The sequence below is a fragment of the Ctenopharyngodon idella genome, chromosome 23 (genome assembly GCF_019924925.1).
Source record: "Ctenopharyngodon idella isolate HZGC_01 chromosome 23, HZGC01, whole genome shotgun sequence".
Classification (NCBI taxonomy): domain Eukaryota; kingdom Metazoa; phylum Chordata; class Actinopteri; order Cypriniformes; family Xenocyprididae; genus Ctenopharyngodon; species Ctenopharyngodon idella.
Window position 1 is genome coordinate 8827885 of NC_067242.1, and position 26286 is coordinate 8854170.

At 36.8% G+C, this 26286-nt stretch overlaps 1 protein-coding gene across 3 annotated transcripts in view; it reads left to right on the plus strand.

Moving 5' to 3' along the window:
- spidr (scaffold protein involved in DNA repair) overlaps positions 1-26286 on the plus strand; it is a 54266-nt gene that overhangs the window by 10146 nt on the left and 17834 nt on the right. For 2 of the 3 annotated variants that reach the window (XM_051881512.1, XM_051881513.1), the window contains exons 6-10: positions 3871-4094; positions 5995-6089; positions 7792-7969; positions 14848-15043; positions 16312-16520. In XM_051881512.1, coding sequence (XP_051737472.1) covers positions 3871-4094; positions 5995-6089; positions 7792-7969; positions 14848-15043; positions 16312-16520 — 902 coding nt within the window. Of the gene's footprint in view, positions 1-600; positions 634-3870; positions 4095-5994; positions 6090-7791; positions 7970-14847; positions 15044-16311; positions 16521-26286 lie in introns of those variants that run through there. The other variant, XM_051881515.1, reaches the window with a different exon arrangement.

The window sequence follows — 26286 nt, forward strand, 5'->3', positions numbered from 1 at the left end:
CCTCTGTACTTTCTATGGAAAAGTTTTTATATATGTGTGTATATATATATATATATATATATATATATATATATATATATATATATATATATATATATATATATATACACACTGTATAGATTAAGTCCTTTTCTATATATTCTAGTCTCTAGTTCATCTTTGAATGCAAGTCTGACATTTTAATTTTTAAGCCTGTTTTGTCTCCGACTTATTATTTATTTGAAGAAACCCTTAACCCTAAGTATGAGCAATAATAATAGTGATTCTTTCCTTAAACACCAATACTCACAAAGCCAGTGATTTTAGATTTAGTAACTAAAAGGCAAGTGTCGTATGTGGGAAGAATGGGTAGGAGTTGTGTGTGGATTCAGAGTTCAGTGGCAGTACTTAAGAAGAGTGATTTGAAGCCTTTTCCAGAGGGTAGAGGTTGAAATTAATGCAGTGCTGGATAGGCAGACGCTCAGATAGTGTTTTCAAGGCCCCTTGGGAATTACGATATGTGCAGCAGGATAGATTTAATGGGAGGCCACCAAGTTCTAGTTTTTTTAGCGTCCAACCTTTGCCCTTCTCACTTATTTTCTTCTCTGGCATCCATGTGATCCATCCATTTGAATGATGATTGTGCTGTACAAGGTACTGGTTCATATATATTCAGGTTTTGGCTTTGTTTTGGTGGCCTTCAGCCATCTGTAATGACTTTTTAAAAGGTTTTGTTCATTTTTAAGGCTCAGCTTGAAACTGTGTTGGCTTTCATATCCCAGTATGGCATGTTTTTGTGAGTAAGGTAAAAACACAGGCTGCCATATTTTTGTAACACCTGTTTAGTCTGTAATTTCACTTTGACACCATGGCGGCAGCCTGTCAGTAGGCGTCATTCAGGTCCCATAATTTGTGTAATTGTGAACCAAGAGTTTTGCAAGAGCTTTGTGTGTGTTTATCTTGAGAACAGAGTACCGGTTAGATTAATTGTTACATTTATTGACCTCCAGACAGCCGGACTGTGAAGATTGAACGCTCAGGGTCTGTTGTATTCCTTGTGTTGGAAACTTTCAATCACAACATTATGTAAATTGCTATGTTTCCGTTCACCTGTTTTTATGTGCATTTTGGGATATTGAATAAGAAAAATGCTGGATGTGCATAAATTCTAAAAATACGCATAAAAATTGCATGTGCTCAATTGAGGTGGATACATTGTTTTTTTTTTTAATCTGATAAGAAGACATGCGCATGTGCAAACTAAGATGGAAACACATTTACTGAATAAATCCCTCAATATGCTAAAAAAACTCAGGTGACTTTGCCTCAACAGTGGATGTGATTGGATAACTGGACTAACCAGCAGACTAATTTCATTCCATGTCATCTCAAATATTGGTTTGATCATTCTGAAATGCCTGAGCCAAAGTCTGTCATCACAATTACTTGGTTTAATTCCCTCCCAGAAGCGTCTCACATGATTGCGTTCCCAAACACCAGGCATCTGAACGCAAGATGACAGCCTTAATTGCATTCGTCTGTGCACTCTGAGGCATTCATGATGTACGTAGAATAAAAGAGCCATAGTGGCTTCCCCGATTGCACCATCGTCCATTTTTATTACACATATTTTGTGCCAATTTCCCAGCAAGTGATGATTTTGTTCTCTTGAACACATGGGATGGAAACGCTAATGTTTTATGCGATATTTCAGTTTTGCGCATAAGTTAAATTTACAACTTTGAATGGAAACATTGGACTTAAAGGATTAGTTCACTTCAGAATTAAAATTTCCTGATAATTTACTCACCCCCATGTCATCCAAGATGTTTGTCTTTCTTTCTTCAGTCGAAAAGAAATTATGGTTTTTGAGGAAAACGTTCCAGGATTTTTCTCCATATAGTGGACTTCACTGGGGTTCAATGGGTTGAAGGTTCAAATGTCAGTTTCAGTGCAGCTTCAAAGGGCTCTACACGATCCCAGACGAGGAATAAGGGACTTATCTAGCGAAACAATCAGTCATTTTCTAAGAAAAATTTAAATTTATATACTTTTTAACCACAAATGCTCGTCTTGCACTACTCTGCGATACGCCACGCATTCCGTAATCACGTTGGAAAGGTAACTTGCGATGTAGGCTGAAGTACTGCGGTAGGGCGAAAAACTCCATCTCATTTTCTCATCCAACATCGTTGTTTTACCTTTTTTTTTTTTTTTTTTTTTTTTTTGTAAAAGCCGTTTGACTTAGTCTTTACATGTTCACTGGATCGGTACTTCCAGTGAACTTCATGCGTGACCTTTCCAACGTGATTACGTAATGCGTGGCGTATTGCAGAGCTAGTGCAAGATGAGCATTTGAAATTAAAATGTATATACATTTTTTATTTTTTTTTAGAAGATGACCAATGGTTTCGCTAGATAAGACCCTTATTTTTTCGTCTGGGATCGTGTAGAGTCCTTTGAAGCTGCACTGAAACTGACATTTGGACCTTCAACCCGTTGAACCCCAGTGAAGTCCACTATATGGAGGAAAACCCTGGAATGTTTTCCTTAAAAACCTTAATTTCTTTTCGACTGAAGAAAGAAAGACATAAACATCTTGGATGACATGGGGGTGAGTAAATTATCAGGAAATTTTAATTCTGAAGTGAACTAATCCTTTAAGACTGAATCCTGAAGTCGGTTCCTCTGTGGGTTTATTACTGTGACTTTAAAATTTGACTTTGCACTTGTAATGTTCATTTTATAGAGTCAAACTCTGAGTCATTTAAGGAAGATCAGTATGAGGCAAAATTCCCTCAGTCCCTTCTGCAGGAAACCACAGGATAAGTTGCCCCCTGCCTGTGTGTCTGTTAATGTGGCTTTTTATGTTTTATTATTCTTTCATATGACTACACAAAAAGCATACATAAAAACTGCCACCTACTTAGCATACATAGCATACATAAAAACTATAAAAATGAACACAAATATGCACATCATAAACATAAATACAGCAAATAACAGTTAAGTGCAAGCAGAATGGATCATATCCTTTGGTTAACAAGCCAGTAACAAAACCAATAAAGTTTTATAAAAGACAAAACGTTTGCTAAATATGGATCCGTTTTTGGTGTGGAGTGTATATAGATTATAGTGAATATAGATTTGATTGGTTTCTCTGTGTTTGATTCTATGGCATGTTTTGATTCAGAATGATTCGGAGTTATTTCAATGGCATTGATTCTCTATATGACTCATGCTAAGTGATTGATTCTAGTTGATTCATTCAGATTCATTCTCTGATTAATTCTATAGGAATGATTCTCATTCATTTATATTAGGCCTATTGTATTTGATTGTTATCATGGGATTAAATTTAACTGAGTCTACTGGATTGAATCTCTAATATTCATTTTTTGATTTATTCCATTCGATTGATTTTATATGAATGATTTTGAGGCAAACGTTGAGCTAGAGGTCACAGGTCTTCCGGTACTATTTGACCTTGAGCCTTGATGCTCATGTGGATGGTGCAGGTTCGAATCTGACATGTATCATATCCTGATTTATCATGTATCATATACCATGTCTCTTCCCAAATAATTTAATTTTCATATATCTGCTTTTCTGTCAATTAAAATAGAGGGGAAAAAATCTAAATAAAATGGACAAAGTATTAAAATGTCCGTTCATGCATGTGATAATCCACATTCATAAGTGGCTTTGGATTAGTGTTAAGTATTACTATTTATAGACTACATATTCATATTTTGAAACAGTTTTTATAGTTTCAGTTTTCATTTTAATTAGCTGAAATTTTAGTTTTGTTTTTTTTTTGTTATTTTATCAGTAACACTGCTCTGGATAAAAGCATCTGTCAAATGACTAAAATTGTTCTCTCCTTTTTAGTCACCAGCTGAGATTTCAGACTACTCATCCTACGACGATAATGATGAAGATACAGAAGAAAGCCGAGCAGAATCTTCCCTTCTGGATGCTGCCGAGACCAGCAAGCAGTCGGTCAGCGAGTGGGTTCGATCCGCTCAGGCGATTCTTCAGACACCTCAGAAACAAACCGCCAAGAGTGTCAAAACCCCAGAGGACTCAAGTAAGAAAAGGAGGAGATTTGAAAGGTATGATCTATGGTGCTTGGATCTTAATCTTCATTTCAGTGCAACCCTGTGCAAGATGAACTTAAATTATGAGCTCAGCGAATGGCTTTATGATTAGGATTTATCGTTTTAACTGACAGTAATCCTTCACACTGCTATTCATTCTTACTGGGGGTTTTTTCCCAAATGTTTGACATCAAGTTCACAACCCAAAATTTCATATCAGTGTAAACACACTGAATACAAAAGAGTTCAAAGTCTAGCACAAGCAGTTTAATAATACATCCACACCCTTACCGTAAAAACCTGGTCAGTTTGGTTTTTGATTGGCTATTGAGGAGCGGTTTCTTTGCACATTTGTATCACCTTATTTAATCTACTAGAACACTTCCTCCTACGCGCATAAGACAAAGATCCACATGACCTTTTTTTCTTATATTACTCAGCAGTCGCTTTCTAGTGGCTATCAGAGATTGAGTACTGCTGATGACATTTTTACCATAAATGAGTCATTTGTCAGATTTTGTGAATGGGAGAGAAAGGACGAGTGTCCCCTCATGGGGGAGCTGTGTCTCTTTTTGGCTCTTGTTAGTCCATAAATTCTTCTGCTGACCCTCAGTCCCTTCTGCAGGAAACCACAGGATAAGTTGCCCCCTGCCTGTGTGTCTGTTGATGTGGCTTTTTATGTTTTATTATTCTTTCATATGACTACAAAAAAAGCATACATAAAAACTGCCACCCACTTAGCATACATAGCATACATAAAAACTATAAAAATGAACACAAATATGCACATCATAAACATAAATACAGCAAATAACAGTTAAGTGCAAGCAGAATGAATCATATCCTTTGGTTAACATTTGATTCCATGTGACTGATTCTAGTGATTGAGTCTCTATAATTGATTCCATGGAATCGATTTGTCTTTGATTCTGAGGAATTGATTCTCCGTCTATGATTCTATGGAATTGATTCAAATTGATTGATCAGATTGATTCTAGCTGGTTCTCTACGACTCATTCTATGTGATTGATTCTAATCTATTTAGTCTGATTCATTATTTAATTCTCTTAGAGTGATTCCCATTTATCCCATTTGATTTTCTGTTATTGATTCCATGGGAATGAATTCACATATATTAATTATTTTGTGGGAACTGAATCCATAGGTTTGAATCTGTTGGACTGATTCAGTGGCTGCTTTCGAAAACCTAGGCAGCTGACTTGTTGCCTCGCTGCCTTTTCAGGCAATGACTTGTAAGGCAGCATTTGTGCATGAAGGCACCTCACGAAACAGACTTCTGAGGCAGCGTAACAGTTTAATGATCTACAGCAAAATAGCACGAGCTTTGGTAATAACTAATCAAATATTTAATTACTACAGTAGTAATTTCTCGCTAGAAATGACACCAAAAGTGGAAAATGTTGGTCAAAAACGTACATTTACACACAAACTGACCAGCAAACGCAACTTTCGGATGCCATCTTTATTTTTCTAGCTCAGCTGTCACAGAATGGAATGCGCAGGATTGTGGGATATCAAAGGCAGCAAAGGATACATCTATGCTGCCTTCAAAAATCGATCAGATGAAGGCATCTCAGGAAACAGGAAGTGAAGCTAACACCTTGATGACTTCCTACCTTGAAATGTGTCCTCCGAAGGCAGCATTTTCCAGTTTTTGGGCGCAGCCAGTATTATTTGAATGAATCTATGTATTTGATTATAAGTGATTGTTACTATATGAATGATTCTGTTGGTTCCATGTGACTGATTCTCCGTTTGATTCTGTGATTTGATTCTAAGTGATTGGTTCTAAATGAATACTTTGATTCATATTCAAATGATTCTGTCTGACTAATTCTGTGTGACTAGAGGATTGATTCTTTTGGGACTGAATCCATGTGATCTCTCTCTATAGAGGAGGTCTTGCTGAAAGGCTCAACCGACTCCACAGCAGGCAAAGATCAGCCATCAGCTTCTGGAGACATCAGTGCAACTCAACCACATCAGCTGGTAAGACACATCCAGTCTGAATCATGTCTGTTTATGTGAAGACTCAATAACGTCTTGAATGTCGGCCAAGAACAGATCATTAGAGGTTAGTTCTCTGTTACTGACCACTAATGAGAATATTATTATAAATGCTTTCACAATTAATATGTAAGTGTTCTCTGTGTAAATACTGTCAATGTCAGATCTGGCCTAATTTGCGCCAGGAAAATATTTAACCACCAACCCGCAGTTTTCATATTTCCATAATTGCTTGTCATGCTTGATGATATGTGTAGAATATTCCAGTGATGAGATCTCGTAGTGTACAGTTGGAGGAGTAGGGGGCTGTAAAAACCTACAATTGTGATTCACATGACAATAGGACTTAATTGTCTCTCAGCCAAAGCGACAGGAAACCACAGACACAAGCACATTGCAGACATAGTCACACACCTTACGTTTTCATTTTCCATGGTATAACGGATTTCTTTTCAAACAGCGCCCTACTAGGGGTCTTCAGCGTGTGCAGTTATGTTTGTGTGGAGGTTTAAAGAAGTTAATGTTCCAGTTGAAAGTGGAAATTCAAGAGAAAACTTATGAGGAAATTAAACGTGTGTGTTGCACAAGTTGTTTAATAGATATTAACCTAAATAAAAAAATTAGTTGATTGCAGTTGTTATGAATATGGTTTAAATGAATAAATGAATAGTGGTTTAATAATACAGTAATCTAGTATTTCCACATTAACTGATTCATTGCATGCTTGTGGATGTAATGTTAGCTGACTAAGATGAACTCTGAATTTAGTTCTCAAGCCATTTTTTTCTAGTTTTCATTCACGTTTGCATGTGGAAAAGTGATTTAGGATGACTGGACATAGTTTATGGACAGCTTTGCAACTGGCATAATTCCTTAGAAAATTCCACAGCCTGAAGAACGCATCTCCCACTCACTTCTTGCTTGTTGCAAGATTTATTATTATCTATTTTTTTATGCACAGCGTATTAGCTGATAAATCAGATATCGGTATGTGCATTTAACAACCTGTTCATTTCCTTTTTATATAGTCATGCATAGCTGTTTTTGGCACAGTTTACCAAAAAAAAAAGAAAGAAACCCTAGAAAAATAGCCAGTTATTTTTGTTTTGCTTGTGATTGTATGGAGTAAACATAGCCTGTTTCTCTCGCTGCTTTCAATTTTTCGCAAAAATTTCCATTACACATCGTTCAGAAGTTCTTCTCTGAAGTCTTGGCTGCGCTCGTCATGATTTCAGCTGAGTCAATTGTGTTCATGTGTCCAGTCGAGGAGGCCAAGTATTCCTCAAACAGTCAGCATGGGAATATATCCCGTCAGAGAGCTGGATTTTGTTTCATTTCCTCAGAACTGACTGAAATGAAAAGTTGAGAGTGCGCCAGCATGAGTTTTCACAGCATAACCCAAAATATCCTGCTGCTGTTATTAATTTACTGGGCCTGTATTGTATCTGTGTTGTTTTGCAAAACCTAATGACTTTGAGAAGGAAACAGTCTTTTAGGCGCTGGTCATTTTATAAAATGTAAATTTTACTTGACATGCTAATTGTTCATGCTGTATAGTACTTAACTATATTTAAAAATATAATTATAGTGGTTAATCTAAAATTAGGAATTAAATTGTAACATGGACAAATGTACTGTCCATATACAGATGTACAGTTTTATACATATATTTCTTTGACCCAAGCTGACAGGCCAGGTGTCCTGACGCTGAGGATTCTGGGAGTTCGAGAGGAATGTGGCATGCAGGCTGCAGTGTGTGACAGGCTGCCAGAGGGGGAAATGTGTGTGGCTCTTTTCAACAAAGACACGGCCGCCCAGCTACAGCCTGCGCCCGGAGACATTGTCCACATCTACCCACCATGGTGAGATGCCTGTTCCTTAACATTTTACCATAAAATATCCGAAATAGAGTTTGTTTTTTATCTCGAATGATAGTCAGTACTGTTGTTTTTTTTTTATTATTATTCAAAAAATCTTGGGCAATTTATTGATTACTGACATAATACCCTTGATTTTGACATTTGTTTGTTATTTAATTTGTAGTGATTGCTCAAGCATTTGAACAAACTTTAACTGTAATTATCAAACTTGTGCTACAGACATATTTGATGCTTCAAATTGCGTGGATTGTTGAAGAAAGGTGTACAATTTACTCTTATGATTGGACTTTTAATTTTCACCCAGCAATCCATAAAATGGGCACAAAATACACTTTCAACCCCTAGTAACAACATAGAACACTATTTTTTAAAATAAATACTTTCATTATAATAAATATAGTTGTATTAAACATATTATATTTGGTTACACTTTATTTTAAGGTGATGTAGTTACATTGTACTTACTCAAATAAGTGCTGAGTAATATTAATTAACTTCATGTACTTACTATAGAGTTAGGGTTTGGTTTAGGGTTAGTTACTTGTAATTATGCATAATTTACTGTTATTACTATAGTAGGTACATGTAGTAAAGTATAACTAAGTTTTGCAGCTTTACAGTTATAACATGAAAATATTTCAATAATGCAAACGGAGTTCATTGTGCAGTGTTGATTAAGTTCCGTTGTAAACATCATCAATTATTAAATTAGTTCATTTCATCTATAAAGCAGTTCTGCAGAAAATAGTGATGTAATTGTCCAGTTCAGTTTAGTTCTCATACAATAGTATCAGTGCAGTCAAAACAATAATATTGCTGAATATTAAGTGAATATTAAGTATTAAACTTCTTTCCGGGTTAGTGACATCACAAACTCCTAAATTTACATAAACCCCGCCCCCGAGAACATGCAACAAAGGGGGTGAGGCCATGTTGGGCTGCTTTAGAGAAGAGGATGAGTTGTAGTAGAGTGTTGTTGGGAGAAGCAGCTCATTTGCATTTAAAGGGACGCACACAAAAACAACTTGTTTTTGCTCACACCCAAATAGGGGCAAATTTGGCAAGCTATAATAAATGATCTGTGGGGTATTTTGAGCTGAAACTTCACAGACACATTCTGGGGACACCAGAGACTTTTATCTAGACTATTACATCTTGTGAAAGGGGCATTATAGGTCCCCTTTAAGAGGCGACAGTATTTTTCTAATGCAAACAACCTGGTTGTTTACATTTTATTTATTTATTTTCTTAATATTTCATATAGTTAGTTACAGTTTTAGTTTCCATTTTTTGGTTTTCATTTCTAATTAATTTTCTGGTTTGTTTTGCCTACTGGCATTTTTTTTTTTTTCATTTTCAGTTTCATCATACTTTTATCATTGCTTGAGTCTAGATTACTTGTATTACGTAGCATTGATGCACATTTCCCTATATCTTCTGTGATAGTTAGTGATGAATCACTGTCCAAGGAATAAGCCGCAGGTTGGCAGAACAAGTCTTGCCGTGTGCAGCTGTCTGTTTTTGAGTTGATAAGAGCGAAAGGCCTGTGGGGCTGAAGGTGAGAGAGACAGACGAGCCAGTCTCCATCTGTGTGGGAGGACCACAGATCCAAACTAAAGAGGCCAGGACTTGCCGGAAGCCAGGGTCCCGCCCCTCTCTCTCTCCCCCGTATCGCCCCCATGTAGCGTCGCTCCCACGTCATTCCTCAGCTCCAGGGAATGGCCTGCATACCTCTTCCTGGCAGCTCTGAGCTCATTTCCAGCAAGCTGGGAAAAAACATTGCTGGATCCTTTTTCTTCCCTCGCCTTTTTCTTTCTCTGGGTTTTTTTTTTTTTTTTTTTTGGAGGAGCGTTAGGCAGCAGATCACAATAACTGTGACAGAGGCCAGAGAGCTGAATAGAAAACACATGCGGCACAGTGTGCTGCTGGCACAGTTTCTCCTCTTGTCTCATTTTCTCTTTTTTTTTTCTCTCCCCCTGCGGAGTGTTTGCTTTAAGGGCAGGCATAGTTGACCCTGGAAAGTCCAAGAGTTCATTTTACCCTGGAAAGTCCACCGGATTGACTCCAGTTCGGCCCCCATAGTTTGCAGCAGAGAAAATGGGCGGCAGATGATAACACTTTACGTTTCGTCAAATATATTTAAAAACCTGTGGGTAGTTGATAAATGTAGACATGGAGTTTTTTTAATGTCAAAACACATGAATACAAGAACCATTTTTAAAGAGATTTTTCACTTTTTTTTTTTGCTTTTTTCAGTTCATTGAAATAGCCGTGCAGTGTGACACAGGGTTGGGCAAAATTCCAAAAGTAAAAAAATGTACTTCCTTTCAATTCATCCGTTGGAATTTTAATTGATTTGGCTACACCGCACAGGAAGTTGAATTGTAATTAAATGATTCAGAGTAATCAAAAAGGTACTAATGGCATTCATTTCCATAAAAATGTTATAATATATATATATATAAAATTATTTACAAATTCCTAATGGTGACAAAACTTTAAAACTTTACAATTTCAAAACAAGTTTGTTTTGACAAACCTTTTTAATTTAAAATGACAGTTAAGGCCTGGTCACACCAAAAACAATAACTATGAAGATAACTATATTAGTGTCCATATCAACGCACTATAATGTTCTGTTCTGTTTATTATTAGTGCAAGCTGCAGTTTTGTCACTTTAAATGCTCAAACTCTTAAAAGTTGGTGGATTCTGATTGGCTGTCAAAGTTTTTATTCATCAGCTGAAAAAAAAAATGTTCTGAAAGTGATTTCAATGAGATTGTTCCTCTGTTTCGTTATCGTTAGTAGCTGTGGTGTGGACTTCCCTATTCTCTTTTAATTAGAATAAAGGAACTTTATTGTTATAGTTATCGTCCTTGGTGTGAACGGGACTTTATTACTGTTAAATTCAAATTTTGAAAAGAAAAAAAATATTGCAATCCTGTTTGCTATCTTTAAATTTAGGAATTAAATCACTGATGAACCTTGAAAGTTTTGTGCTTTCAGAATTGCCATCAATTTGATCATTGTTTAGATGTTTGTGTCATTTTCTGTCTATTGTCTAAGTGGTTCTCAACTGGTTCTGCTTCAGGACTCTGATTTTACATTGGACATCAAGAGGAGACCCAACTCAGTGCCAAAATTGTTCATAGTACAAAAGTAAACAAGAATGTCCTTAAAATAAATGTCCAAATGTGACGGGCACCAAAATATTGATTTGATGTTTATTTTGCTCCTCTAACTCTGCATATATAGTTAATCTCAGTTTATTTTTTGCATTTACCACCATTTGAGAACTACTGGTCTTAGATTTGACATACGTTAAAGTCAAAAATTAGAAATCCAAAGCAGTTTGTTTAATTATGTACACCATACAACTTGTTTTGGTGTATTTTTGATGACCAATTCCTTCACACACAAGAACACGCACACACTGTTCCCAGCTCATTCACGGTTCAGCTATGAAGGAAATACCTGTCATCGCTAGGTTGTGATTACACCTGTGCCGCACCCTCACCTGTTTGTGTCAGCTCTGACGTCAGCACACTCTCTTATGTTTGTTTTCAAACTTCCTGCTCCCATCCACCGGAAATACATTCATGCGTACATCACGATCGCCATGTGACACTATGTGCAGTGAAATTAGCAAATCTCTTTTAAGACTTTGTTTCCTGTGCAGCTGATCTCTAAGACTTTGCTTTGTATTTTTATTTGTAAATCATTTCTGAAAAAAGGATATTTCTTCTTTGTTTGTAAGAACTTAGATTTATTTTGTTCCAGGCTTACTTGAGGTGGATTATGTATGTATATATCCTTCTAAAATGTAGATAAATGATCAAAATAACATATAAATGATTATAAATGATAATACTATTATTAGTTAAAAATGATTTGTCATTTGTAGATTTAATGACAAACATAAAAATCAGATTTTGTTTTTTTACATTTTTTTTTTTTTTTTTTTTTTGACCTGTCACTCTTGGATTGTCAAAGACTGGAATTTTCTTTCCTATTCTTCTTAGTTTGACAGCATGTTGAAAAAAAGTGCCTGTTTGCACTAGGGTGGAGAGGACCCCCACCTCTCCTGTGTAAACTTGCCTTTGCTGGCTGCCCTGGAGCTGTTGGCTGAGGTTCATTAGGTTCAGTGAGATTACTTGTCTCTGCTGGCACCTGTTCAATTCTCTCTCAGGGCAGAATGATTTAAATGCTGACGTACATGCTACGTCTCATGACATGAGCTCTGCAGGCCCCGGCTTGTAGTGGAGTGGAGGTCTCCGCTTATTGAAGACACGTTTGTTTGGAACAGATCTGTGACAAATTACCATACACCCAGCGCAAAGATTGATCAGGGTGTTTGTAACCTACTTCTGAGGCCCTGTGAATGGGACATTCTCATGCATTTGTAACAGCGCGTTTAATGTGTGTGCGCTTACCAACTTGCAGATGCTTTTTAAAAGTATATATATCATTTGCAGGCCTTTGTCCCCATGTGCTTCATATCAATAACTAGTTGTAAACACTTTCTTGTACATGTCCCAGTGACTCATGCCTATTAGTGTAGGTCTTTCAATAATAATGAAACTGATCAAAGGTCTTTAATCGAAATAAAACCGAAATCCGAAATCAAGTGTGATTGTCTTTTAAAGGGTTAGTTCACCCAGAAATGAAAATTCTGTCATTAATTACTCACCCTCATGTCGTTCCACACCCGTAAGACCTTCGTTCATCTTCAGAACACAAATTAAGATATTTTTGATAAAATCCGATGGCTCAGTGAGGCCTTCATTGCCAGCAAGATAATTAACACTTTCAATGTCCAGAAAGCTACTAAAGGCATATTTAAAACAGTTCATGTGACTACAGTGGTTCAACCTTAATATTATGGAGTGACATGAATACTTTTTGTGCACCAAAATAGCGACTTTATTCAACAATATCTAGTGATGGGCGATTTCAAAACACTGCTTCATGAAGCTTTACGAATCTTTTGTTTCAAATCAGTGGTTCAGAGCATGTATCAAACTGCCAACAACATGCAAAACCATTAAAATTTTGAAACACTTATGACGTAACGAAGCCTCGTTTACTAAAAATCACGTGACTTTGGCGCTCCGAACCACTGATTCAAAACAAAAGATTCGTAAAGCTTCACAAAGCAGCGTTTTGAAATCGCCCGTCACTAGATATTGTTGAATAAAGTCATTATTTTGTTTTGTTTTTTTTGGCACAAAAAAAGTATTCTTGTCACTTCATAACATTAATGTTGAACCACTGTAGTCACATGAACTGTTTTAAAGGTGGGGTATCACACACAGTTTCTGCCAAACTTGAGTACATATAGAGTAACAATGCATCCTTCGTATCTCCGAAAAGTCTTTAGTTTTATCATATTTATAAAAGATAGATACGCTAAACCGAGTCTTTCCGAAAAAAAGCCGAGCTCCTGGAGGCGTGCCTGCTGTCAGTGCCGTGGGCAGAGCTAAAGAGTCACAAAGCGCGTACAGCTTTTGTGTAGAGATCGTCTGCAACTGTGACATCATTATAAATAAAAAGGGAAGAAAAATGTTCGTGTTGTTTACATTTTATGCACTTTTGCCAACAAAACACAGACATCTAATGCAGCTTTACCACCCGCGATCTGCAAATCAAGCGCCGAACTGGGACTTGTTTACAAAGTATTCGTCACCGAAATCCCGGGAACAAACAAACATATATCATCACATATCATCCACTGTTCCCTTGACGCTGGGTTCTTTGGGAAGCTGAAAAAGGTAATCTTTCCCTCACAACCAAAAACACACTCCTTTTTTGACAGGAGCTGCGTCTCATTTCGGAGGCTGCGTCCTTCGGAGATCGCATTTGAAGGCTGCATACGTCATCGAGTATGTTTTATTAAAAAAAGTAACCAGAATAAAATTGACTGATATTCATTGTGAGGTGTAAAATACTGTCTTTTCTTTCTTACTTTGCAATCTAAGGGTTATTTTTCTTAAACGAGACTGCCTCGATGATGTGTGAAAGTGAATGTGAAAGTGTTAATTATCTTGCTGGCAATGCAGGCCTCACTGAGCCATCAGATTTCATCAAAAATATCTTAATTTGTGTTCTGAAAATGAACGGGTAATTTTCATTTTAAAGTGAACTAATCTTTTAAGCCTAAGTAGATCATAGAACCATTGGCACCAATGCTTCTCTACGATCAACTTCGTTCATGATGCTTTTGAGAAACACAGCCCAGGTACAGTCAAACTAGTTTCATTTAACCATCAGCGTAAAGTCTGGCCCACTTTGCAGCTCAATTTTATCCTTCAAAAGTGCTTCAGAAGGAGCCATGTTTAGATGTCGCTCTCTTTAAAGAAGAATCATAGCAAAGGACCAAATTCACCTCTTTCTTTTGGCAAACAACATCTTGGCCTCTTACTACGGCACACCAAAGTGCGCAGCGTGTTTCACAGTTGATCTGTTAGATGCCAAGTACAAAGAACTAATGTTGACTTAAGATCACCGTTTTGATGATAACATGTTTTCATACTGCCTGTGAAATGGAAAAGAGCATCTTTGTTGATCAGTCAGTCACTCTTTATCACCAACAGTCGTTTTCCACCCAGGGAGGGAAGGGCTTGAGCTTTTGTGTGTACCTGAGGATATTTTGAGACTCTTTTATGTGTGTGAGAAGTGTGGAGGTGGTTGTGCTTAGTGAGACCGCTGTCAATCCATCAACGTAGACAAAAAAAATCAATGTAGTTGAGTTTTGAAAGTGTCAAGTTGTATAAAGAATGGTTTGATGTTCTCAAACTACACGTATTTTTCCAAAAACAACACATTTTAATCAGCAGACCTCCATTTTTGTCGTCCTTCAGGCAGAATCTGGTTGTGGAAGGTGAACACTATCCCATAATTCTCAACACCCACTTCAGTCAGAAAGTCTGCGTGGAGAATAAGCAGGACAACACTGCAGTCGCTGTGGATAAATGCAGACCTCCGCCGTTAACCAGGTGCCTGTGGTGGTCAGGGACGAGCCAAGTGTCAACAGAGAAATCCATTCCCTGTAAACAGGTTCGTCAGCTGTTCCTTCTCATGTGATCATGGGAAGAAAACAGAAATTCCCAGAAAAGGGACCGTATAGATTTCGGATTCAGTGTGAAAGTACTGACGTGCTGTTGGAATGGAGACAGCTGCCGTTTCCTGTGTGACACTCATGAGTGCAGATGATTAATGAGTTATTTTTTTTATGCATGAATATTTGCTTAAGTGTGAAAATAAAACCAAATTTTCCTGTTCGACAACACCCTGGTGTAACAATTTTATGATGCAGCACACTTTCCCTGTCATTCTGCTACTCAAAATAACCAAAGTGCAGTGTTGTCTATACAAAGCTTATGTTGGTTGTAAACACACCACAGGTGTAAAGATACAAAGTAACTGTTGTCTCAAGTCAATGGGCTACAATGTTGTTTGGTTCCCAATATTCTTTAAAATACATTTTTGAGTGGAGTATCCATTTAAATGTGCATTATCATATTGTCATTAACACAACTACTGTTCAAAAGTTTGAGGTCAGTAAGATGTTTTAATGTTTTTGTAAAAAATCATTTATGCTCACCAAGGCTGCATTTATTTGCTTAAAAAATACAGTAAAAACTTGTAAAATGGTTACATATTATTTCCGTTTTATTATACTTTAAAACGTAATTTATTCCCAGTCTTCAGTGTCACATGATCCTTCAGAAATCATTCTAATATGCTGATTTGCTACTCAAGAAAGATTTCTTTTTATTATCAATGTTGAAAACAGTTGTGCTGCTTAATATTTTTGTGGAAATTGTGATACATTTTTTTTTTTTTTTCAGGATTCGTTGATATATAGAAAGTTCAAAAGAACAGCTTTTATTTGAAATAGAAACATTTTGTAACATTGTAAATGTCTTTACTGTCATTTTTGATCGATTTAATGCATCCTTGCAGGATGAGTGTATTAATTTCTTTTAAAAAAATCTTTTGAACAGTAGTGTAGATGTGCTTATTTACAGTTAAATTCTGCTGTGGTGTAGCGTAAAGGTATAAGGCTGCTGCTTTGATCTGTAAGTTTGGTTTGGTCCTTCAGAGGCCATCAGCATTGAGAACAAGACACTTGACCTCAGAGTGTTCATGCTTACAGCGATTTGCAGTGACAAAGAGACCGGAAATCTTTCATTTTCAGTGACAGTTGCTGGTTTGAGGTGACATGGGCGAAATTGTCCTGTTCTGTGGTGATATTATGAATACAATTTTGTGTGTGGTTTGAAAAAAATATTAAGATAAATGTTTCAATTTTCCATCCTCAGGTCGATAAGTTGAACAGAAGGGAAGTTCGGAAGTCTCTGCTGGACGTAGTGGAGGATTGTGGGTCGTCTGGCTCTCAGAGTGGTCCTGTTGAGGTGGTCGTTCAGAGGGTCTACTGCATATCCATCACCCAATCCCTTCACAGAGCTTCTCTCCAGCACAGAGCACTGAGCAAACCACCAGAATCGGCACCACCGCAGCACATCGGCAGGTACTGTTTCCTTTCCTCTAGTTTGAATAGCGCTGTTACTTTGGGAGGAAGTCCTGCACACAGTTGAATCTTGCAGATTTTTATAAATGAAACTCTCATTTCGGTCAAAGACCTTCTAAAATACTTGAAGAAATGTGTGCTGTTTACTAAATATGCTTATATAAAGATATAGTACTGTTTAAAAGTTTGGAGTGTGTAAGATTTTTTAATGTTTCTCAAAGAAGTCTCTTATGCTCACCAAAACTGCATTTATTTGATCAAAATACTGTAAAATTGTGAAATATTATTACAATTTAAAATGGCTGTTTTCTATATGAATATATTTTAAAATGTAATTTATTCCTGTGATTCAAAGCTGAATTTTCAGCATCATTACTCCAGTCTTCAGTGTCACATGATCCTTTAGAAATCATTCTAATATGCTGATTTGCTGCTCAAGAGACATTTCTTATTATCAATATTGAATTTGTGCTGCTTCATATTTTTGTGGAAACATTTTTTCAGGATTATTTGATGAATAGAAAGTGCAACAGAATTTATTTGATTTGAAATAGAAACATTTTGTAACATTATAAATGTCTTTACTGTCACTTTTGATCAATTTAATGCATCCTCGCTGAGTAAAAGTATTAATTTATTTAAAAAAAAATCTTACTGACCTCAAACTTTTGAATGGTGGTGTATATGCATACAGATAAATTATGTGCATGAAATTTTACTGTTAAAGTTTTAGTCAAAAAGCGAAAAGAATATTGACATGAATATTTTTTTCTTTCTTTTACAATTTAAAAAAAAAAAATTACACTTCTAATTTGCTATTGTAAAAACAATAACAAACTTTTGGGTTTTAAGAAAAATTTAGAGCCGTTACCAGCACAGAGGCTTGATCTATGTAAGTAAATACGACATGCAATTTATCAGCGACTCTCCTTCCCCAGTAACCAGCCAAACCAGTTTAACAAACCAGTTACATCTCAAAACATTTGCTTCTAATAAAATGTATTTTAATTCGTTGGGAATGTGCTTGGGGACATAATAAAATACATCAATAGATATTACTGGTTCAAATCACACAGCATGAATATCAGTAGATCTATTATGCGCTTCAACCCAAGACGTTCTGTGGTCATATTTGCCTGTGTATAGTGGTTTTACGAGATATCTCTTAAATGCAATACGTCGTCAGATTGTGTGTTTGTTCTGTGTGGACGTGCACCCAGTGTTCCAGTGCGGTATAATTAGGCTATTGTCTGTTCTAAACTCCACTGCTGAAGCTCCAAGGGGTCAATCTCCTCATGGAGTGATAAATGGTGAGAGAGAGCAACTTTGCTCCATATTCTGTCAATGACTAACCAAACAACCCCTCCCAGTACACAAAGTACTCTCTCTCTCTCTCTCTCTCTCTCTCTCTCTCTCTCTCTCTCTCTCTCTCTCTCTCTGTATCACACAGTTCTTTGTGCCATATGGTAAAACTCTACAAACATCTCTAATTAAGCCCAGCAATGTCAGTGATCCATAGCCACGCGCTTCTCAGAAAAAAGGAAATAAAGGACAGAAAGTTAGAATGTGCCTTGCAAGAATTTTTTTTAAAAAATATGGCCTAAACCAAACTACACCTGAAGGAAAAACATGTTCGCCTGTGCAAATCTCTTCGCCATGAGGGGTTGCCAGGATGTTGCTAAAGTCTTTTTTTTTTATAGTACGTTGCTGTGAAGTTGCTAAAACTGCATGATTAATCATTAAAGGATCACGATCTCAAATCAAACGCACGCAATCTTATTCCTAAATGACAATTCTGCTGTATCTATTAAACCTTTACAAGTGCGATCACAGCGGAACATTTAAATCTGCGTTCGCTTCACATGAACATCACAGTATGGTCACAGAAGATCACAGAAGTGCTGTGATAAAAGTTTATAGTTCGAATATAAACGCTTATGTCTACAGAAGCGATCAAAATAAAGCAAATCACCTTTTGAAAGTAACCTGGCGCTTCAAATAAAGATCGTATCAATTACATCATTACACCAGTAGGTGGAGACAAATGACTGTTAAAAAGTGTATTTGTTATTGAATCATTTATTCAGGAGATTTGTTCAAAAACGCTGGCTGTGCCTGAAATCGCCCCCTATACCCTTAAATAGTAGGGCTGAGACAATAAATCAGTGCATTGCGAATCGAGAAATGATTCTGGATCGATTCTGAGATTTTCTGAATGCATTGCGATTCTCTCTCTGAGCTTAGTTTTTAACAGCAGATGTCACCGCGTGCTTTAGAAACAGCCGTACTCTGCTTGCTTCCAGTTCCTTACACACACCACTTGAACCTTCTATAAAATAATCATTCATAAAGTTCAAAAAGGTTGAAGCGAATTACAAGGGTGTTTGCAGTGGGCTGTGTTTACATTAATCTCATGTCATAAAGGCATTCTGAGGTGCAACTACATTCTCAGACTCGGCCAAACGCACAAACGCTCTTCAGCACTTTTCTTCATGAGCATTTGAGCATGCGGTTAAAAACTAGCCTAGAGCGCCATCTCCTGTTAAAAACTAAGCTCAGAATCGATTCAGGAGAGAATCACGATGCATTTGGAAAGTCTCAGAATCGATCCACGAATCGCAATGCATCGATTTATTGTCCCAGCCCTATTAAATAGAGTACTATTTGAGGGGACAGCCATTTGTAGTGGTGTCCAAAACCATAGTGGACGTTATCGAGTGCGCTCATTCAATCCCATAATGCACTACAATAACGAGTGTACAACCGATGTACGCTCAACGGCTAGACAATACCCATAATGCACTGTGAGGGTCGCTCCGAATGAATTCCCGATTCATTCAGATCTATTTTTTTTTTTTTTTTTTTTTTTTTAAATAAATAATTCAAATTATGTTTAAAAAAATGTTTAATTAAACATTTTTTAAATAGACTACAGCAATTGACATTTTGTCAGGGCCTTGCCTCTAGTAAATGACATTATTTAGTTTAGTTGTCTATTCAGAATCGTGTGAAAATCTCTATTGTGATTCTCAATTTATCCAGAATCGTGCAGCTCTAGCAGTTGCTAAGGTATCTGATTTTAGCACATTGCTGTGCAGTTGCTAATGTCTCTCCAGCACAGAGCAAAAAATATTTTTTTTTGCATGTTGCTATGCAGTTATAGTGGTCTGAGTTTTTTGTAGCATGTTGTCGTACAGTTTATGAAAACAGTTTATGCTATGTAGTTGCTAAGTGGCTTTTTTGCATGTTGCTACTATGTTTCAAGTGGTTTTTAGTAGGTTCTTATGCAGTTGCATAAGTAAGTAATATGATTGTTTGTAACTGAATCCATTGATTTAAACGTAAATGCTGTGTCACGATGACAAAGAAGAAAAACAAGTAAGTTGAGTTGAGAACATTCATTTTTTTCTGCAACTCACAGTGTTGTAGGCATCCGTTGACCAATGAGAATATCTGGCAGGTTTCAGAAATTTGATTTCCTATAACAATGCTTGATTTATTTCAAAGTGACATGGCTCTTTCTGTACCCTTAAAAGGCTCACAGCTTTTTGTTTGTGTTGGCACCCTTAAAGTCAGAACCCAAATCTGTTCTTGTCTTTTACCGCATTTCAAAGCACCGGTGTGTGCAGGTTTTAATTATAGATGTGCTGCATGAATCCAGCAAGATTGAAGTCATTTCCACAGGTTAAGCGTCCACGTTCTCCTCCCTCACACTCCCTCTGATCTCTGCCCCGCTCTGGGACACATTGTTTTGTTGTCAAAAATGCACGTGGTGCTGTGTTGATGAAGGGTGATTGGAAAAAAGAGTCATCTGACTGTCGGTAACCAGATCCCCGTCAGACGCTGCAGCATGCCATAAACACTAGAACACAGGAAGACGAGACACTGTGGTATGGAGTGTGTGTTGACGGGGGATAATGTGGTGGGGGAAACCCTGACTGGACCAAACCTGGTATGAGTGAGGGTGCTGACAAATATGGAGCTTGCACATACACGCACACACAATGCACAGAATTTTTAGCAGACCCCAGCACATGACCATCTGCCATTCGCAATCTCACATGCTCATAAATTCTCTTCCTTCGGACAGGCCTCATGATCTCAGAGAATGAAAGGGGGGATGTTTACGTTCCTTTTTAATACAGTTAGACCAAATTTTTTTTTTTTTAAAGATTTTTTTTATTTTATGTGCAAAAGTCTCATATGCAAAACCAGTTTTATAATAAATAATAATTAAACTACAAACAGAAAAAACATACCTTTATTGTTGTTGTTCTTAAATAATAATAAATATTATAAAATAAATAATAATAATAAATTCTATAAATATTCTTAATATGTATAGTAATATATCACTAATATGTTGCTATGTTATTTATTATTATTAATTATTTATAATAACAATAATATTTTTTCCCTTTTTGAAGAAAATACTGCTTGATTGTTTGCTTGTTTTATTAAATTGTTTTATGGTAATAGTAGTATTATTTGTCATTATTTATTAATTATTTATAATAATATAATAATAATAGAGGTAAATGTTTTTTTCTGTTTGTAGTCTAATCATGCATATTTATTGTAGTGTCAAAAAGCATTAAAATAATTATTATGTTGTTCAATTTTTCAATCTAAATGGTTGCAAGATTGGTATCATCTCTGTTTTGGATTCTGTCTTACTGATAAGCTTGAAATGCTACTCCAGAATGAATAGCTTTTTCATAAACGGATGAGTAATTTATGTAAACAATACATAAAGTAAGTTACTCTCAACACCTGTTGTGAATATACAGTGTTACACATGACACTCTTTAAGCATCAGTTCCCATTACTGCTCCCTCGTGATTTGATTTGACTTGGACACAGTTTTTAGATGAAGTGAAATAACTTTTGTGTGTTTTTGTTTTCAGATGAAAACTAAATTGTCTTACTCTGCTTCTTTTGTTGGCCTGGTATGAGTCAGATTGAATCAGCTGACTGTGTTGAGTTCAACTTCTGCACCCTCACTATTTTTAATCTAAATAATTTAGTTATTGCTAAGGCAACCATTACTATTTCTAGTGACCTTTACTTGGATTGAAGATCTGAGCAATATCATTGAGACACAGAGGTGATGCTCTTTTGACTTGGACCTGTCAGTAACCACCCACAACACCCTGCATTGTGGTGGCAAATTTTGCATTGCCAGGTATATAGCATGTGAAAATTTCCTTTTAGACTTTTTGAAGAAAATACTGCTCTTTGTTCATTTGCTTTACCAAAAAAAGTTGTTTTGTTTTTACTGGTACTGGTTTTTACTGGCTTTTCTGCTCTGTCATCTTAGTGTTCAGTCTTTCTCCAATTTGGAAAGTTAAACTGTGACCTTTAATATACTCATATTTTTTTGTTTGCCTGGTTACACAGCTGTTAAAAGTATTATTTATATACTACTATAGTATTAATTAAAGGGGTCCTTGGTTATGATTTCACTTTTTAACTTTAGATAGTGTGTAATGTTGCTGTTTGAGCATAAACAACATCTGCAAAGTTACGACGCTCAAAATTCAATGCAAAGGAAGATATTTTCTTTTACAGAAATCGCTTTTTAGGGACTACAACAAACAGCTGGTAGGGACTACAACGAGCTTCTTCCTGGGTTGGTGACATCACAAACCCCAAAATTTACATAAACCCCGCCCCCGAGAACACGCAACAGGGGGGGTGAGGCCATGTTGGGCTGCTTTAGAGAAGAGGAAGAGTTGTTGTAGTAGAGTGTTGTTGTCATGCCGTCATTTTACGCCGGATTGCTTCACAAACGAGGGTCAATTCAATGCTAAATTGAATGTTAACGAAATTAACATGACGGCACATGCTAGTCGATGAGTTGAATCAACTCCACAGCAACTACATAAATTTATCCACTAACCATTCAGAAACGTCCAGTTTCATTCTAAAAGTTGTAACTTCTTCCTGAGTCTCTCCATCAGTGTCGACTCCGGTTTGAACAATGTAAGGCTGAACACCGTTACTGACAATCCTCATTTTGGCTGCGTGCGATTCTCCAGCTTTGTTGTTGTTGAGCAACTGAAGCGCGAGCTGTTAAAGCTCCGCCCTCTTCTGGCAAGGGGACCGGGAGCAGCAGCTCATTTGCATTTAAAGAGACACACAAAAACGTTGTGTTTTTGCTCACACCCAAATAGGGGGCAATTTTGACAAGCTATAATAAATGATCTGTGGGGTATTTTGAGCTGAAACTTCACAAACACATTTTGGGGACATCAGAGACTATCTTGTGAAAAGGGGCATTATAGGTCCCTTTTTTTAATATTTCAAATTACAAGGCAAAATTTCTTATTTTCGTTTAAGTTTTTTAAGTTGAAGTTTTCCATCTAGTATTTATATTTTATTTTATTTCACCTTTATTTCAATTAACAAAAACTATTTATGGTTTTAGTTAACAAAAGCAACACAGGCAAAATGGACGTATTGTTCCTTATTTTCAAGCTGTCTTGGCTCTGTTTATAATTTCACTACAAACATACTTAAAATCAGATTATAAGCATATGCTTGAAATCCATTTTCCCTGTTTATACCCTCCAACATGCAGCGTAGTTGTTGACAATATCTATTTTTTTCATATGTGTGGTGTGCTTCAACAAGGCCACCCATCTCATTACAACTGTGAGTTTGCAGTTATGTTCCCTCTCTCTTTCTCTCCTTGAGTTTTTGTGGCCAGTTTCCAGACAATAATTAGCGTTTAACTTTTGGTCCAAGAAGATATGTTATTCCAGTAAAAACTCAGAGCAGTATAAACAGGCTGAAGAAGTTCTCTGTGCTCAGACAGGAGGGGTTGGATGTTTTCAAGAAGAAGTAGAACACAATGTGCTTTACGTGTCAGATTACAGCCCTGTTTATCAAAAGCTCTGCTCCCATTGGCGGGCACCATGGCGGAAGGAATCCCGCCCACTGTGCCTTAACCAATCAGCTGCCAGAGAAGTTTTTGTGCATGTGTGAAGGAAATGGAGGGGTAGTGGGGTACCTACATCGACTAGGCTTGTGTGTGTGTGTGTGTGTGTTTGTGCGCCGCTTGTGTGAGTGTTTGGACAAGCTCAATGGATCGCAGTTCCTGGAAGCGCCTCCAACTTGCTGCGAATTCCTGCGAATGCTCACAATAACAGATTCCTGAAAGTGGCTAGTGACTGTGGCTGACCAATGATAGAGACCCGGTGGGGGACATCAGCCCTTGTCCCGCTCCGTTAGAGGAAGTGCCTGAACAGACCAAAAGGGAATAAAGAAGGGGGTTGTTTATGTCAACCTGGCCATACCACAAAGTGCTACTGCCCAGTCACCCCTCCTGTTCTCCGGTTTCATAGACACACGGGTCTAAACAAGCCTCAGTGTTCACAACCGCTCTCACTTAACCCCGTGTTCTTTAACAGCACTACGACAGGGTAACAACAGTTCAGGATGATTCCCGAATTGCCAATCATGGTTCATCAAAGGTCATCTCATATCACACCTTAAATGATCAGTCTCTTTTACTTATTCAGATTATTTGCATTATACAGACTTTTAATCCATTTTGAAAGCAGATTTGCTTTTGGACATTTATTAGTGCTTATAGTAGAGACGTTTTATCATGAAACATCATACTTTTATCCTGATCTGACCTGAGTTGAGCTGAACACAATGTCTTGTAAAGATAAAGTACTTTTATTTTTCTTGGACAGCATAAGTATTAAAGGATTAGTTCACTTCAGAATTAAGATTTCCTGATAATTTACTCACCCCCATGTCATCCAAGATGTTTCTTCTTTCTTCAGTCGAAAAGAAATTAAGGTTATTGAGGAAAACATTCCAGGATTTTTATTCATACAGTGGACTTCACTGGGGTTCAACGGGTTGAAGGTCCAAATTGCAGTTTCAGTGCAGCTTCAAAGGACTCTACATGATCCCAGATGAGGAATAAGGGTCTTATCTAAAGAAAATGTATATACTTTTTAACCACAAATGCTCATCTTGCACTGCTCTGCGATGCGCCACGCGTTACGTAATCACGTTGGAAAGGTCATGCATGACGTAGGCGGAAGTATATAATTATTTATTTTTATTATTTTTTTTAAGAAAATGACCTATCGTTTCACTAGGCAAGACCCTTATTCCTCGTCTGGGATCGTGTAGAGCCCTTTGAAGCTGCACTGAAACTGACATTTGGACCTTAAACCCATTGAAACCTGTTGAAGTACACTATATGGAGAAAAATCCTGGAATGTTTTCCTTAAATTTCTTAATTTCCTTAAAAAAACCTTAAATTCTTTTCAACTGAAGAAAGAAAGACATAAACATCTTGGATGACATGGGGGTGAGTGAATTATCCGGAAATTTTAATTCTGAACTAATCCTTTAAATGATTGTTGTAAAAGTGAAAGTGAACCAGTCTGAGAAGAAATTCGAACCCAACTGAATGCAAACAAAAGAAGCTTGAGAGAATCTTGTTTTCTGTTGGTTCTATGTGTGAATCAACACATAACTCAACTTCAGTGTTGCCTTTTGCAATGTAATACAGCAAAAGTTGAGATAAATAGTTGAGAAAATAGGCAGAAAAGACTAATCACAATTCAGTATGCAGATATTGGAATTTCTTTAGTTAGATTTTGAATAGATGAACGATTTTCATGGTTAATTTTTTATGTAACATTTTATATAAACTGTAGATAGATTTAAGCCCATTCACACCAAAAATTATAACTATATTACCGTCCACACCAGCGGACAATATCATTCTTTTTATTTTAATCACACACTGCAGTTTTGTCGTCTGCTGCTTTAAATGCTCAAGCTCGTTACAGCAGGATGGATTCTGATTGGCTGTCAATGTATTATCGTTTATCAGCTGGGAAAAAAATCATTCTGAAAGTGATTCCAACGATATTGTTTCTCTGGCGTTATTGTTATAGTTGTGGTATGGATATCTTTGAGTAACAATTTAAAAAATGAGTCAGTACATCAGTACTTCTTATTGTCTTACTCTGATTCACTATGGTAAGCCTATTATAAGTGTTTATATGTACATTTTTCGCGGGATATTGTGTACACACACCACTTGTGCATGCTCGTCATATCCGTAAATAGAGAAAAGTTGCTCCGGCTACTTCGATGCATGTATGGTGTGGGAGTGGCATAGGTTAGTTCTCACAACAAGCGAGAAAGGCTGACATTGAGCAGCTAAATCTCAAACATCTGGGGAATCACACATTTTAAACAAACATCGAACAGAGGAGAGTTTGCTGGCAAAAAGAGAAGAGACAGAGCTCGTAATAAAACAAGAATCAACATTGGCTTGACTTTTCAGAGATGGCGAGAACTGAGGGATTTGAAATGTTGAAAAAGCGACGTGGAGATGGTGTTTTTATTACTCAATAGGTCAGTAAGGTGTTTTATTGAACAGATAAATTGCCATATGTAGCTCTCTAACAGAGTTCATTGTAAAGCATTATCTATTGTGAAGGGTCATATTCATCCGCACAGTCGCGCAGAGCCGAAGCACAGCCAAAACAATGTTCTTCTGCAGAATGCATGCAGTTTTTTTTTAGCCGCTAGTGGGCCAAAAGTTACATTGTGTACCTTTTTTAAATTATTGAAATATTAACTTAAAATCTCAGGGAATACGTCAAGTAAATATTTGAGGTCAAAGAGATTTGGCTGACAAAGCATTTGGAAATCCCTGTTCTAAACAGTCTACTAAAAATGTTTGTTGACAGTCTGCACATTAAGTGGTTTCAGCTGAATT